Source organism: Physeter macrocephalus, chromosome 14 (assembly GCF_002837175.3).
Source record: "Physeter macrocephalus isolate SW-GA chromosome 14, ASM283717v5, whole genome shotgun sequence".
NCBI classification, from domain to species: domain Eukaryota; kingdom Metazoa; phylum Chordata; class Mammalia; order Artiodactyla; family Physeteridae; genus Physeter; species Physeter macrocephalus.
Genome location: NC_041227.1, coordinates 113739087 through 113753713, shown reverse-complemented (window position 1 = coordinate 113753713; position 14627 = coordinate 113739087). Strand labels below are relative to the sequence as shown.

Here is a 14627-nt window from a genome sequence, read left to right as displayed (position 1 = left end):
GGTGGTTAAAGCCGAGCAGACCGGCGGGTTTCCCTGAAATGGCGAGCTTCTACCGGTAGGGGGCGCCCTTGTCCTTTTAATAGGCCAAACACACTGGTAGCGAAATAAATCTCTAAAATCCCAAATCTTTTGTTTGTTCTAAAATTATTGAGAGGGAATAATAGAAGAGCTCCGAAACTTTAAGGGCTTGATAGCGGAGTGGAGGAGTTAGCGCTCTGGGAGTCCAGAGTCTCGAGGCCTCTGACTCCTTAGGCCTCCACCTACGCCATCTCAGGAAGTCCAAGTGGCAACCCCTCTTGCGGCCTTTCTCCTCCCCATGTGGGGAGCCGGCACCAGGGCGCTCTCTCTACCCATGGGCCTATCTGCGCTGAAGTCTCGCTCTTTCTGAAGCGGCGAGGGAGGGGGACGCACCCACTAAGCTTGAGAACCTTGCGATATTAAAAGCCCCTCGCTTGAGACTAAGCTTGAAGGAGAACGTGGAAGGCAGAAAGTAACTTCCCCTGGGCGGGACGCGATACCGGGGAGCTTAAACTGGACCACGGGGCTTGGAAGAATTGTTTAAATCAAGAAATTGACACCCTCCCCTTCCCCAAGCACACGCATTCTAAGAAGACCCAGGGGAGGGAGGGTGACTGCCCGTCGGGGCCTTTCCCCTCAGCCTCGGGATCCTCTTTGGTAAAAAGATTTAGAACAGTCTTCCCAACTCTTTCCCTGAAGAAGAGCCGGGACTGGGATTCCCACCCGACTCGAATTCTTCGGCTGCGGCGGCCAACCCAGGGTTTCCTGGAGAAGGAGGAGCCTGCTCCGAGATGGAGCGGCCGTCGAGACCGTGGCCGGGGGCCTCCCTCGGGCTGCTCGCCTCCCGCCTACTCGCTGCTCGGTGGCTGGGATCGTGGGTCCGGCGTTGGGTCCTCTCCACTTCACGCCTGTGCGCTCGATCGCCGGGAGAGTGTCTGCCGGAATCCTCCAGCCTGGGCTGCAGGAAGATCCAGCTCAAACCCGCTGATTTGCTGCGCGGCCAAGCTAGCGAGTCCCACCCGGCACAGGGCCCAGGTACAGGACATCAGTGTCCCCGGCTCTGCTAACAGCCGGTCTGCCCCAGGTTTTTGGAACTCCGCACTGTTCCCATACTGTCTACGTGGCTGCGGAAAACAGAGTTGGCGCCAACCTGCCCTCCACCCACCCAGAATTCAGGGTACGTGGACTGAACCAGCGCACAGTGAAAAGGAAACGAGTCTGTGCCCATTGTTGTCGCGGCTGCCTGCCGTTTCCCACTCTGAGACTGGGTCTTTGGGCTTCCGCCGCCCGTGGTTCTTTCACTCGAAAAAGAGCCTTCCGCGGCTCCCAGGCCTGAGCCCTGCAAGCTCTTCGGCGTCACCGGCAGGCAAGCAGAGGAGGAATGGGTAGTGAAGGAGCCATTTTCTGTTTTTTTTGTTTGTTTGTTTTTCTCCTTCTGGGCTATACCAGTGTGTTTGGGACGTGCCTACCATGGATAGGCTACTATTCCCTCATTCTGTAACCGTTTGTGCCTGGGAGGGGCTCCGTCTACAAGGCCACAAATATCTATTTCATGCGGCTCCCAAATGCCCAATGAACCATGACCTCCTTAGGTCAGAACCACCAGGAACATTAAGGGAGGGTTTGGAAAGTTTTGGAGAGGAAGTGGTGAATTATCCAGGCACTTTCTCAAACCCCATTTCTCTGAAAGGAAGGAGAACAGACCCTGGAGGGCAGCTCGCTGGCTTGTTTTTCACACACGGACAAAATTGAAGAGTTGGGGATGCGGACTTCTGAGACCAGTGGGTACAACCTAGGGGATGGGCACGGAGGGAGGGAGATTCACCCTCCAGTGTTGTCCATCCTGCCTAGCTGTCATCTTAGAAAAATGCTAAAGGGGCAACATAGTCACAGGGGTGAATCTGCCATTTCTTGTCTCCTCTGCCTTCACTGGGATGGGGATGGGCTTTGGAAATGGAAGGGGTTCCAGAGGAAGCTCTCCTGCCACCGGTCTCCTTCCAAGTTTATTCGTAATCAGCTCAATCCATGAAAGCAGTTTCTAAAGTGCTCTACAGAGCTCTAGATAGAAAATATGATACTAATTATCATGGCAACTAGTACTGGCTATGGCGATTATTGCCACTGCCAGGATGAATGATTATGACTGGGACAAGGTCCTTTGGGTGGTGTTACCTGGTGGACTGGGCTGTAACTCTGGGCCTCGCTGGCTCTCTGGGACCAATGGGTTACCCAAGCTGTCCCTGAGGAACAGCCCAGGAGCATTGGTCTGGGAAGAGTGTCACCTCTGGGGGCCTCTCAGCAGAGTCCTGGGCCCCAGCCTGGCTGTGGCAGCCTCCTGGTCTCCCCAGGATACTCCGACTTCCTCCTCCCCCCCATCCCCAAGCACAGCCAGGGAGCTCCCTCAAGGAATAGCGCTGGTTTTGACCTTGGCGAGGACTTTCTTCTCCTTGACCCGGCGATTCTGAAACCAGATGGTGATCTGGCGCTCTGAGAGGCTGGTGGCCGCCGAGATCTTGCGCCTCTTGTCTTTTGTGATGAACTTGTTAGCCGAATACTCGCGCTCCAGCTCCCGCAGCTGCCCCTTGCTGTAGGGAATGCGTTTCTTGCGGCCGCGGCGGAAGGCGCAGCCGTCTGGAGGGTGCTGCGCGCTCGAGTCTGCGCGGCAGGAGAGGGAGGGAGAGAAAGACATACTCACACCACCAAGACATACTCACACCACCGCCTGGCGCAAGCTCAGGCGCAGACCCAGGCCCCACAAGCTAAGTCACCCTGCAGGAGCACTCAGGTAACCCTACAGGCATTCGTGCACTCCTGTTCCCCCAAAGCACAAGAGGACACCTCGGCTTCCAGCTCTGATCACCACCCAGCCTTGGAAAGCGGTTTCTGCAGGCCACCCTCACTCTTCACTGCCCTCACACCTGCAAGTCTGCAAACACACCCATCACACACGGCCAGACCTTTGCCCACCGTCTACATATGTCCACCCTCACATGCATTTTCCAACTCTTGGCCATTCTTATAGATACTACAAGCAAGTTCTGTACGGGGGGAACACGTTTCTGCCCCCACTCGCAACACACACATGCACTAATGCACACACCTAAGCCATGGCTGCAGGAAATCTAAACTTCCCTTTGGAAACTGAAAAACTCATCTGAGAGAAAGTGAGGGGTTGTATTCTTCACAGAACATCCAATTTCTCTGTTCCCACTCACCCCACTGTACCCCATACTCAATGAATTGAGAGTTATTTGGCCCTTTTGAAGAATTAAACTGGGATCCTGCTGGGCAGGGATACCCTGAGCCCCAAACAACAGCAAAGAGAGCCAAACACACCAGCATATTGAAAGGCTGGTCCCAAGGCCTCCTGGGGAGGTCAGGGGCTTGGTGGTCCTCAGGCTTCAGATAGCCCGCAGCTCAGGCCCTCACACAGACCCTCTGGGGCCTCTACCCAGGCTCTCTAACTGCCTGGACCCTCCTTCAGAGTTCTAATAGCCAACCAAGGAGAACCAAGCTCCTCCTCACCAGCCCCAAGTCTCCCTCCACCTCCTCCCAGGCAAGTGCCAGCAAGGCCTACAACCCCACACTCAGCGCCAAGGGGATCCAGAGTAGTGGGCAGTTTACCTGCAAATGCCGCCTTCCAGAAGGGACCCGGTGGGTTTTGTTCTCCCTGGCAACACATCTGGCTGTTCCAGCCACCGGTGAGGGCCCAGGGCTGGTAACTGTCCACAGGCAGCAGGGAGTCATGGCGAGGCTCCCCAGGGGCGCCCAAGGTCTGCACCACCGACACGTCCAGGTAACTGGCCATAGGCTGGTAGGGTCCCGGGTAGCCCGGGTAGAAGGCAAACTCGGTGGGGCGGCTGGGGTACTCCTCCCCGGCCGCGGGAGTCTCCGCAGGGTAGGCGGCCAGGGTGGCCGCCTGGGCACAGGGTTTCAGCGAGCTCCGGGACACTCGGCAGGAGTAGTACCCGCCTCCAAAGTAGCCGTACGGCACCGGAGCTGGGGACGCCCCCTGGGGCACCCCGGGGCATGGGTGGCACTGCTTTGGTGGTTCCGCAGAGCCTGGCAGATCCAGGGGGGCGTAGTTGACAGCGGGCATAAGCGTAGGCGCCGTCGCTGGGTGGCTGGTCAGTGGGGAGTGGGCGACCAGATTCCGACTCCCTCCGGCTCCCAGCAAGCCTTCGATTTCCTTGGCCCCGTCCAAGGTGGCATAATTGCCGGGCTCCATGGGGCCGAGGGTCGGCTCATGGGGTGCTGGGGGTGGGGGATACAGGGGGCACCCAGCTCGCTCTCCCCACCCAGGCCCCGGGAATCCAAAGCGTTTTAAATCGCTCCCAGCTCTCTCGGCGCCTGCATTCGCTCAGCCCGGCCGTCTTGACGCAGGAGACGCAGGTGCCCGGGCACGCGCGCTGATTGGCTGCGGCCTGGCGGAGAGAAGCTAATAAAATCTTCATGGCAGAAATTGCGAAAATACTTTACCCCCGCTTTCTCTTTCTCTCCCTCTCCCTCTCTCCCTCTCTCCCTCTCTCTCTCCCTCCCTCCCTCCCTCTCTCCCTCAGTCCCTCACTCTCTTCCTCTCCCTCTCTCTCTTCCTCCCTCCCCCCCTTTCTCCTTCTCTCCCTCCCTCCCTCTCTCCCTCTCTCGGTTTTTTTTATTGCATTTGAAAACGAGAGAAAAGAGAGGAGGTGTCCTTTCGCTGCTTTCCAGTTTGGAGCAACCCAGCTACGTCGGGGGTGCGGTGGGGGGGGGAGTAGTGGAAGGCGGGAGAGGGGACGTGGAGCCCGCCCCACCTCGGTCGCCTCCTCTCCCTCCCTGGCTCTCTGTCTCCTGTGCTTTGGCAGGTTTAACGAGAGAATAAAAAGCTCTCCCTATAAAGTGTCCATCTCGTGGGGGGAAGGGGAGTCGGGGGTGGGACCGGGAGGCCGCTCTGGGCCTGAAAGGGGAACCCGGGAATGTGCCTGAGTCAGAGGAGGCTGGAAAATGGGGATTAAGGGGTATTTCTGGAAGCCCCTTGCTTTGAGTCCTAGGTGCTAGCATCCCAGTTCACTCCAGGTGCCCCTTCCATCCTGGATGCGCAGTAATAAGCTGCTCCCGGGCCCAGGGAAGTGCCTGGGACTTCTCTTCCCCAGGGACTCCAGTTTCTGCCCAGAAAGCTCCGGATTCCGAGAGGGGTGGGAGGGAGAGGGAGCGGGACACGTGCTCCAAAGAAGGAGACTTGAGAACTGGAGACGCTAAACGTTCAGACCTAAAGTGGAAATGGAGCTTCTGGACCTGGCTGTAAAAGGGGGTCTGGATTTCCATCTCCCCTATCTGCTTCCTCCAGGCTTTACATTTTCTTAGAAGGAAAAGGAGATGGGAGAGGGAGCCCCAACCACTGGAGGAATTGCCTGAGGCCTCTCTGTTGGGGCCTATTGTGCAGTGCAAGGCAGAAGACCCAAACCAATTTGTTTCACAGATCTGTCTTCAGAGGTTTTCTGTTTGTACCACTACCCCTCCCAAATCAAATCCTTCTGGGTTCACTTTTTCTAGAACTCACAGTTTTTCTGGAGAAGACAGGAACTTTTGCATTCTACACCAGGGTCAAGGCAGTTATATAGAACAGACCACCCTACCCTCTAGGTGGGCTCAGCCGTGCCCCCTCACCAACCTGAGTCTGAACTTGAGCCATTTTTTGGGAAAGGGCCCATGCAAACTGGAGTTGCCCCAAGTTGTAGGGCTGTAGTGAAGATGATACATCACCCTCAATGAACACTGCTAATAAATGAAGACACCAAGCATGAAATCCTCAATGGATTTTGATTTATTTGAAAACAACGTGAGAGAAAAGGGAGGAGATGTCTATTTGATGCTTTCCAGTTTCTTATTACAGCCTCTTGTTTGTCTGATTATGAAAGGCAGAAATACCAGGATTTTTACCTAAAGACTAAGAATTATTTTTACTGGTTTTTGCTTGCTAGATGACAGCACAGGCATGAATAGATCCCTAAATTTTAAAAATAGACCAATCAATTCCATTTCTGGGAATATACCCAACAGAAATGAATGTTTATGTTCATCAATAGGCATGTACTAAAGTGTCCAAAACAGCTTTATTTATTATAGCTCAAGAATAGAAACAACCCAAATATCCATCAATAGTAGAATGGGCAAATAAATTGTACTATAATTAAAGAATGGAGTACTAGACATCAATTTAAAAAAAAAGACTGCTACACACAACATAAATTGCACAGATAGGTGGGTGAAAGAAGCCAGACACAAAAGAGTAACTTTTGTATGATTCTACATCTATGCAGTTCAAGAATAGCCAAAATCAATCTATGGTGATAGAGGTCAGAAGAGATTACCCTAGGGAGGGGAGCTCCTGACAGGGAGGTGATGTAAGGAAGCCTTCTTGGGGGCTGGAAATGTTCTCAATCTCAATCTATGTGACACTTGCATGGGTGTGTTCACTGTGAAAAAATTCAAGATGTACACTGGCTATTTCTTCACTTTACATCAGCCTATCTATTTTTTAGAAGGAAAAATAATCGAATACAAAAATTTAAAGATTCATAGCAACACTGCCTGCAACTGTGCTTTTTGGATATTAGTGTTCTTATCTGTGTTCATGGAAATAAGCAGCTAAATGCATGTAACTGCATCATTGTGGAATGCAAAGATGACCAACTCAAGCCTTGCCCTGGAGAAGCTCACCAGCTGTGCTGGAGACCCCGATGTAAACAGATACATTTCAATACAAGTAAATACTATGGGGGTGTTGTTTTTGTTTTACTCTACAATTTATTTATTTTTAAAATATCTTAGAGGCACTTTAAAAAATAAATTTATTTATTTATTTTTGGCTGCGTTGGGTCTTCGTTGCTGCGCACGGGCTTTCCTCTAGTTGCAGTGAGCAGGGGGCTACTCTTCGTTGTGGCGCGCAGTCTTATCGCGGTGGCGTCTTGTTGCGGAGCACCGGCTCTAGGCACGCGGGCTCAGTAGTTGTGGCACGGGCTCTAGAGCGCAGGCTCAGTAGTTGTGGCGCTCAGGCTTCGTTGTTCTGCAGCATGTGGGATCTTCCCGGACCAGGGCTTGAACCCGTGACCCCTGCATTGGCAGGGAGATTCTTAACCACTGTGCCACCGGGGAAGCCCTCCTCCCCAATTTATTTAGCATCTAGCAGATGCCAGGAACAGTTCTGGATATCATATTATTAACATATGAGCATGTGCTCCCATTTTCTGTACATGTTTATGTATTTGCAACAATCTGTGACCTATCATAGACCTCAACTGGAGTCAGATAAGGTAAGATTGCCTCCTTATCTATAAAAATTATCTGTCTCCTCAAAGGCACAATAATTTCTACCTCACGGGAATGCTGTGAAGATTAAATGAGATTTTGCACGTGGAAACATTTTCTAAACTGAATAAATGAGCTCTCTTTCTGTTTCTGTATGTGTATCTGTTTCTAATGAACTACAAGGCACCTGTTTTTATTTGAAAAGAAAAGGGCAGTTTCTCTAAAGAGTATTGGTCACTTCTCACTTGCCTCTGTCTGCCTCGAGTAAGCCTGCGGTTCCCACATAGAGAACCTGAGGCTCAGGGCCTCCATATCCTCCCTGGGCTCTACAAGAGTTCAGGGCTGAAGTTTAGGACAACCCAGGCGTCCTGACCTCCCCGCCGGCCTGGGCTGAACCAGCCCTTCCTCCAGCCCCACAGACTCCTTTGTGTCCTGCTGGGAGCCTCCAGGCAGACCCTCAGGACCCCTGAGCCTCCCCCGAATCCCAACCCCCTTTACTGACCCAGCCAAACGCGTTGAAAGCCTCAGCTGCTCCTTTACATACCGGCCAGACACCTCCAGGAAGGTCAAGGCCAAGTTGAAAGTTAAGAGTCTGTTTACCTCCGGGAGCCCATTCAGCGCGGCCCCACAGACCGCCTGTGACCTTTACAGCCAGGCCTTTGAGCGCGGCCGCCTCGCCCCCGGGGGTTCCGGCCACGGGGACTTGGCACCTCCTTGTCAGCTCCCGCCCCTCCCGGGCTCGGGACCGCCGACGAGGGGGAGGGGGCGAGAGAAGCCCACCAGCCCCGCTTGGGGCATTTGTTAAATTATGGTTTATTTTTTGTAAAGCAAAGCGAGCGCCCGGTGCCTTCGTCCTCCCACCTGGGAGAATGTACGTGGTGGCGACGACCGCGGCCTTCAGGGAGGTCGTGATGAAAAATGAGAATTTATTTGCAGCGGCAACGCTTCTTTTTCTGGAAAGGTTGGGGCTCCGCTGGCCTGCCAGAGTGCGCGGGCCTGGCCGAACTGCTTGAGGAGGTCGCTTATTTCTCTCGGTTTCAGGAAAATGGCCTGATGCGGTGCGCTCCTTTCTTTGGGCTTTTCTTCCGTTCCTTTTCTTTCTGGCTGTATGTTCTCTCATCTGTCTTTTGTCTTTTGGAATCTTTCTTTTCTTTTTATATTTGTGTTCTTCTTTCTGCCTTTCTTTCCTTTAATTTTGATTATCTTGCCTTTGGGGCCGTCTTGTTTTCTTTCTTTCTTCTCGTCTTTACTGCTTACTTTCTCCCCACCCCCCCACCCCCACCCCCGTTTACCTTTATTTTCCCCTTGGTTCCTTTCTCCCTCTCTGTCACTTACACTGTTTTCCTTTTGTTTGCTTCTTCGTCCTCTCACTTTTCTTTCTTTCGTTTTCTCCTTTTTCCTTCCCTCCTCCTTTTCTGTGTTTCCCTCTCATCCAGCTCTTTATTTTTTTTTTCCTGTTTTTTCTCTCTTATTTCCCTTCTTACTTTTCTCTACCCCCTTTCCCGGCCCTCTCAATTTTCCATTGTTCTTCTCCGAAGTCTGCACGGGGCCTGCCCGCAGCTCCCCGCGGCCGGAGCCTGCCCTTGGCCGGGCGGCCTCGCAGGACGCTCCTGGAGCGGCGTCGCCAGCCCGAGCCCGCCAGCGGCGAGAACGGCCAGGCCCGACTGGGGATGACAGGCGACCCGGGCCCTTCTCCCTGAAAAGAAGTCAGGCGGGGCCTGCACGGGCCCCAGAGGAAAACCTTTTGGACAAAATGACGGCGGAGTCTGGGAGCTACGAGAACCAGAGAGTGGAGGCCTGACTGGTCAGGAGGAGGCCACTCTCACCTCCGCGTCCCTCTTGCCCGGGCAGCCCTGCGACATCCTTGGGCTTAGGACCCTCTCAGGACGAACCTAAGTGCTTCGGAGGCGGAGGCTGAGGGATCCAGCTATTAGTCCTTAATTAGAGCCGATCGCGGCCTCCACCGCCCAGCAAGTGGATCTGAGGGGCAATCGAGGAGGGTCTGCTAAGGGGAGAAGCTAGTGCCAGCCACATGGCCGCCGCCGCCGTCCTGATGGCGCCGAGAAACCGGAGAAGCGGTGAGCCGGGGAACGTGAGCGGGGTCCAGAGCCGAGGGAGGGAGGCGGGGAGTGAGAAGGGATGGGAGTAAAGCTGCTGGGCGCTGAACAGCCGGCTGCTCCTGACCTGCCACGTGTGCGCATGCCGGGTTGGAAGGCCCGCTGGCCCAGAGACCCCAGCCCCCCTTCGGACCGTGCGCTTTACTGGGGGGCGGGGGGGCGACCTCGATCACGCGCCCGCAGCCCCAATCCAGAGAAGCCCAGGCGCATCCGGGCCCCAGCCGTTAGGAATGTTGGGCCTAGAGGGCCGCACTGAGGGGCGCAAGGTTCAGGCAAGGTTTTGATCTAGCTGGGAGTGGTGGGCAAAAGTCACCTCCTCTCTCTGTGCCTCCGTTTTCCTATCTGCCGTGTGTCAGAAGGGAAGCGTTGGACCAGCTGCTCTTTAAGTCCGCATCAGTGTTCACTCGGGGCACAAGAGAGGCGCAGGGCAGGCGGGAGCAGGGAAGGGAGCGCTCCTGGAGGTTGAAGGCCTCAGTGTGGAGGGAAACCGTGGAGAGAGCCAGGAAGAGGCCTCTAGGCTCGCCGCTGATTATTCCGCGCAGGTCTAGAGGGCGGGGCGCAGTTTTTAGGTCCTTGAGGGAACCCAGCCCCTCGACCCGGCCTCTGAGAGGCAACCGTTATGGGACCATCAGCCCTAGGGTGTAAACTCCGCAGTATCCCATTAAATGGGATGAAATTGGTGCAGGAGATCACCTCCTCCACCCTCACCCTGTAGTTGTCCGAGCCCTCCAGCCTCCTCACCCCCTACACACACTTGGGAGCGGACCCTCAAATCCCACTCATAAAGGTGGCATCCTCAAGTGAGAGCCCACGGCCAACGTCTTTGGGGTTTGCAGCAGCTTCCAGGGTCCTGGGAGACTCCGCTTCCTTTGTTCCAGCCCCTGGGATCCTGCATGGGGCTCAGGAATGGGAAATATATCAACAAACCTACCTGCAAATTCGAGAAAGCAATCTGAGTCACAACCCGCCCCCCCACCCCCATCTCCACCTTGTTTTTTCCCTCAGGGAATGTGGATGTAGGTGATAATTATCAGGATAAATTCTGGCTACTCATGTATAGACTCTGCTAAGTTTTCACTCCTGAAATCAAGAGGAATGTCAGCAACGAGGCCCTGGCCCCTCCAGTCCCAAACCTGCCTATTTGGCCTGAACTGGAGCTGTAGTTTTGAGGTTTAGGGGAAAGTACAGTTTGAGAGATTTGATTTCTTGCTCTGATTCCCTCATTCCCCTTGCTGAGAGATCTGAGACCCTTCCAATGGCCCAGGACTAGACCGTAGTCTAGTCTTCACCTCTTCCACCACCACCACCATAGCAAGAGCTTTTCCCTTTTCCTCTCACTGAGTTATCTGTTCCAAGAAACAAAGTTGGGAGAAGAGAAAGGCAAGCATTTCACACACATGCACACACCATGGAGCAGAGGAAAATGGCCCATAATCCATGCCTTCTAAGACATGTCCTGTCCATGGTGCTCATGGGTTCCTGTCTTTGAAGGGGCATAACCAAGATGGGAGGGAAGGATGCCACAAGAGACTACCTTCTTGGGATTCAAGAAAGCCTTGAAAATAACCCTTCTGCCTCCAAGAGTGTCTGGCTGTACACACACACACATACATACACATGCCATCTGCCTTTCTGAATCCCAGCCTCAGCCTGAGATGAACATTGGGTAGTTCCTTGTTACCATCTGAGGACTCTGACCTGGAGGAAAGCCCATCTCATTCACGCCCCCACGGTTCTGGACTGGCCATTTATCCCAGACCCTGACACCCTATGAGGCTGGAGGAATCTGTCCAATTGTCTACAGTGTTACCCTAAACGTCCAGAGCTGATATTGGGCCACACATCAGGAACTCCATCAAAGTGAGATTTGGGATTGGTGCAGAGCTCTGGGCTCATAATCTGCTCAGCTGTAGGTCACTTGGGCTTAAACTAGTGCTTCTTCCCCTCTAGCCTCCTTCAGAGGTTTTCTAAGAGTTCTGAGAGGGTAGACAAAGTGTCTTTCACTTTAAATGGGAAAATCACCCACTAAAATTTTTTTTAAAAAATATTTGGCCTCCATAGAGTCCATAGCTTTATCCATGATTGGAAGGGATGGTGGCTGTTACTGTCCCCAGATGCCAGAAATTTTTCCCCAGAGACATGAAAATCTTTGCTCTCCCCTCACATTGCTTATATGGCCATGGTAGGGCTTGAGAGGAAATTCCAATCTTAGAAGCTCCAGGTGTAGAAGGTAAATCGGGAGCTAAGGATCTAGAAGTTTAGAATAGGAAGCCTCAAATCCCCTAGTTACCCAAACTAGTCAGTTGGCATTTGGAATTGGAGGATCCTTAGAGATCATTCAGTTCTAGCCAGCTATGTGCTCAAGTAGCTGGGTGACAGATGCTAAGGAAAAGAAGCTGTCTTGCCTAAGTCAGAATGACTTGACCTCAGGAAACCGATAGCCAGTTCTGTGGGTCCAGGCTGCTCTGCGCTGCCACAGTGGGAGCAGGAGGAGGGATGAACCCTGAAGTTAGATGGTTATGGCAGCTGGATGTGATGTTGGAACTTCCGGTGATGCCCTGACTATCCCTCTCATGCCTCCCCCAGGCACACAGGGGACTTTTGAGTATGTAGAAGCTTCACAAGTTCAGGGTGGTTTTCAAGTCTCAGCTCCCTGTCTAGCAGGTCCTACAGGGCCAAAGCTTGGTCACAAGGGCAACCCATCCCAGGCTGAGGGACTGCTGGTCTGGCTGTTCCAGCTCCTCTAGGCAAGGCCAGGGCTCCAGTTTCTTATTCCTGAGGTCAGCCTGGAAACTTTCCAGAGCAACAGGGTTCAGCCCCAGAGGCCCAGATGGGGGCCTGAGGAAGAGCCATGGGAAGAAGACCATATCTTTCCATCCCCTCCAGTCCCTCAATATCCCCCAGGATCTAGCACAGGCCCAACCCAGACCTGCAGCTGCCTGTGTGTATTGTGTGTATGGAGGTGATGCAGACAGGGATTGGGGGTCCTCTCCGTCCTTGGATTGGAATCCCCCCCACTAGCCTACCTTTGGATTCTGCCGCATTTATCCCCTGCTCGCCCGCCCCATCTGCATGGTTTTTCTAGCTCAGGAATCACCTGTCCCAGGGATGCAGGCCAAGCCTTGGATCAGGAGAGGTGCAGATGGACCGTGGACCTCGTCCCCGGGGGGCCCTTCGTGGCCTGAGACCCGTGCGTGTCAGGGGGGCTAGGCGGCTCCCAAGGGAACCCAAGAACTCTCCACCAAGACGAGGGGCAGCCTAAGGAGTTTCCCGCTTTTGTCCAAGAGCCTTCATTCCCTTCCGTGCCCGTGTGTAAACACTTGGTCGGGCAGATTTTTCAGTAATGCGGCGGACCCAGCTGAGGTTTGTCCGCCCGCCCGCGCCTGGCAAAACGGCCCCGTTGGCGGCTGAGGTCTCTAACCTCAAAGGCACAGCTGGAGAGCATGGGAGCCAGACCTCCCTTCCACCCAGAGACTTGGGTGCAGCTTGTCCTCCAGGGATCCCCCACCCTCAGGCAGAGGTTCTACCTCAAGATGGAAGTTCTCGCTGGACCAAAACCCGCTTAGAGCGTCGGAGAGAAACGCGCGGCCGCCTGCCCGACCCGGGTTTGCGACGCAGCCTCCCTGGACGCCGCTTTGGCCAGCACCTCGGGCCCCTACCTCCCTGCGCGTTGCCCCTCGGGCTTCTTGGGGCGTCTCCTTCAGAATCCTCACCATCGTCGTCACTCATGTGCGGGTGTGCCAGGGCGTGTAAGCGCTCGGTATGTACCTTTCATTTAATCCTCACAGCAGTAGAACTGGGTAGAGGGCAATTGTTATTCTCGTTTTTGTAGATAAGAAAACTGAGGTTTAGGAGATTTAATTTGTCCAACTTCAAGAGGCTAATAAATAATGAAGCCTGGACTCCAACATGGGTCTTTATGGCACCAAATCCAGGCTTTGACCATTTCACTTTCTCTTCCCTATTCAAACACCAAGTCCTCTCCAATTTTTAAAATGGAAATAAATCCCATTTAAAACTACAAACTGATACAAATAGACTTGAGATATTTGGGAAGCTATTAAAGGAAAAGGGAGGAAATAAAGGGGTTGGGGAAAAATAAAATACTGACTCCACAATAAAGGAATCCTTTAACACACACGCATTTTTTAAAATTGAGGCATAGTTGATATACACTATTACACAAATTTCAGGAACACGCAGTAATTTTTCTATGTATTCCCCATGACTTATAAAACTACAAAGTTAGGGACTAAGCTCAGCCCGCTTATGCCTACCCCTCTCCTACCACCCTGTTTCACTTCGGAGCTTAGTCCGTAAGACCAAGGAGGGAGCTATGCCTGGAATATTCACCTCTAGCTGAATCCCCTGAGACTCAAACTCCTGAGTGTCTGTTGGCCCCTTTGCCCACACCCATAGCACCGCAGAGAAGAAAAATGATGGATCAGTCTGGTGCTAAAACACTTCCCAATCCTGCTCTCTCCCTGGGGAAAAATGGGTGTTTGGTGAGCCTGAAGATTCTGAACTCGATTCCATGAGGGTTCTCAAAGGCTCACCCCTTGATATTGAGGGTGAAAGTTGGTGTGTGTGTGTGTGTGTGTGTGTGTGGTTTTTCTGGGATGTGGATCCACAGCCTTATTGATTTGTTTTCTAGTGGCAAATTTCACGTATACAGAAAAGTAAACAGTAAAAATAAAAAGTAAGTTTCACACATACAGAAGAGTATAATAACCCCTTAAACTCATCATTCGGTGTCAACAATTAACAACTCAAAGCGAATCTTATTTCAGTATTTTTCTGGAGTATTTTAAAGCATGTCCCAGACATCACTTCATCCAAAAATACTTTGGTTTGAATCCTTAACAGACAAGGACTTCTTTCTTTCTTTTTCTTTTTCTTTCTTTTTTTAACAGAACCATCATGTGATTATCACACATAACAAAATTAACAATAACCTCTTAATACTATCCATGTTTCAGTTTCCTCAGTTGTCTCAAAATCTGTGTTTTTACAATTAGTTTACTCAAATCATAATCTAAATAAAGTCACACATTACATTTGGTGGCTATGTCTCAACTTTCTTATGGCAGTCTCCTTGTCTCCTTTTTTTCATACCATTTGTTTCTTTGAAAACCTAGGTCAGGGACTTCCCTGGTGGTGCAGTGGTTAAGAATCCTCCTGCCAATGCAGGGGACACGGGTCCGAGCC

At 52.6% G+C, this 14627-nt stretch overlaps 1 protein-coding gene across 1 annotated transcript; it reads right to left on the bottom strand.

Moving 5' to 3' along the window:
* Positions 1–2419: 2419 nt before the first annotated feature.
* Positions 2420–4246, bottom strand: HOXB13 (homeobox B13). The gene is made up of 2 exons (XM_007109460.2): positions 3643–4246; positions 2420–2673 (listed from the first exon to the last, which is right to left on the bottom strand). Exons 1-2 carry the CDS (start codon positions 4244–4246, stop codon positions 2420–2422), a joined length of 858 nt encoding a protein of 285 aa, XP_007109522.1.
* Positions 4247–14627: the final 10381 nt, after the last annotated feature.

Coding starts and splice junctions, on each gene's coding strand:
- HOXB13 (XM_007109460.2), bottom strand. CDS start 4,246: ATGGAGCCCGGCAATTATGCCACCTTGGACGGGGCCAAGGAAATCGAA. Junction 2,674..3,642: donor CTGGAAGGCGGCATTTGCAG/GTAAACTGCCCA, acceptor CCTGCCGCGCAG/ACTCGAGCGCGCAGCACCCT.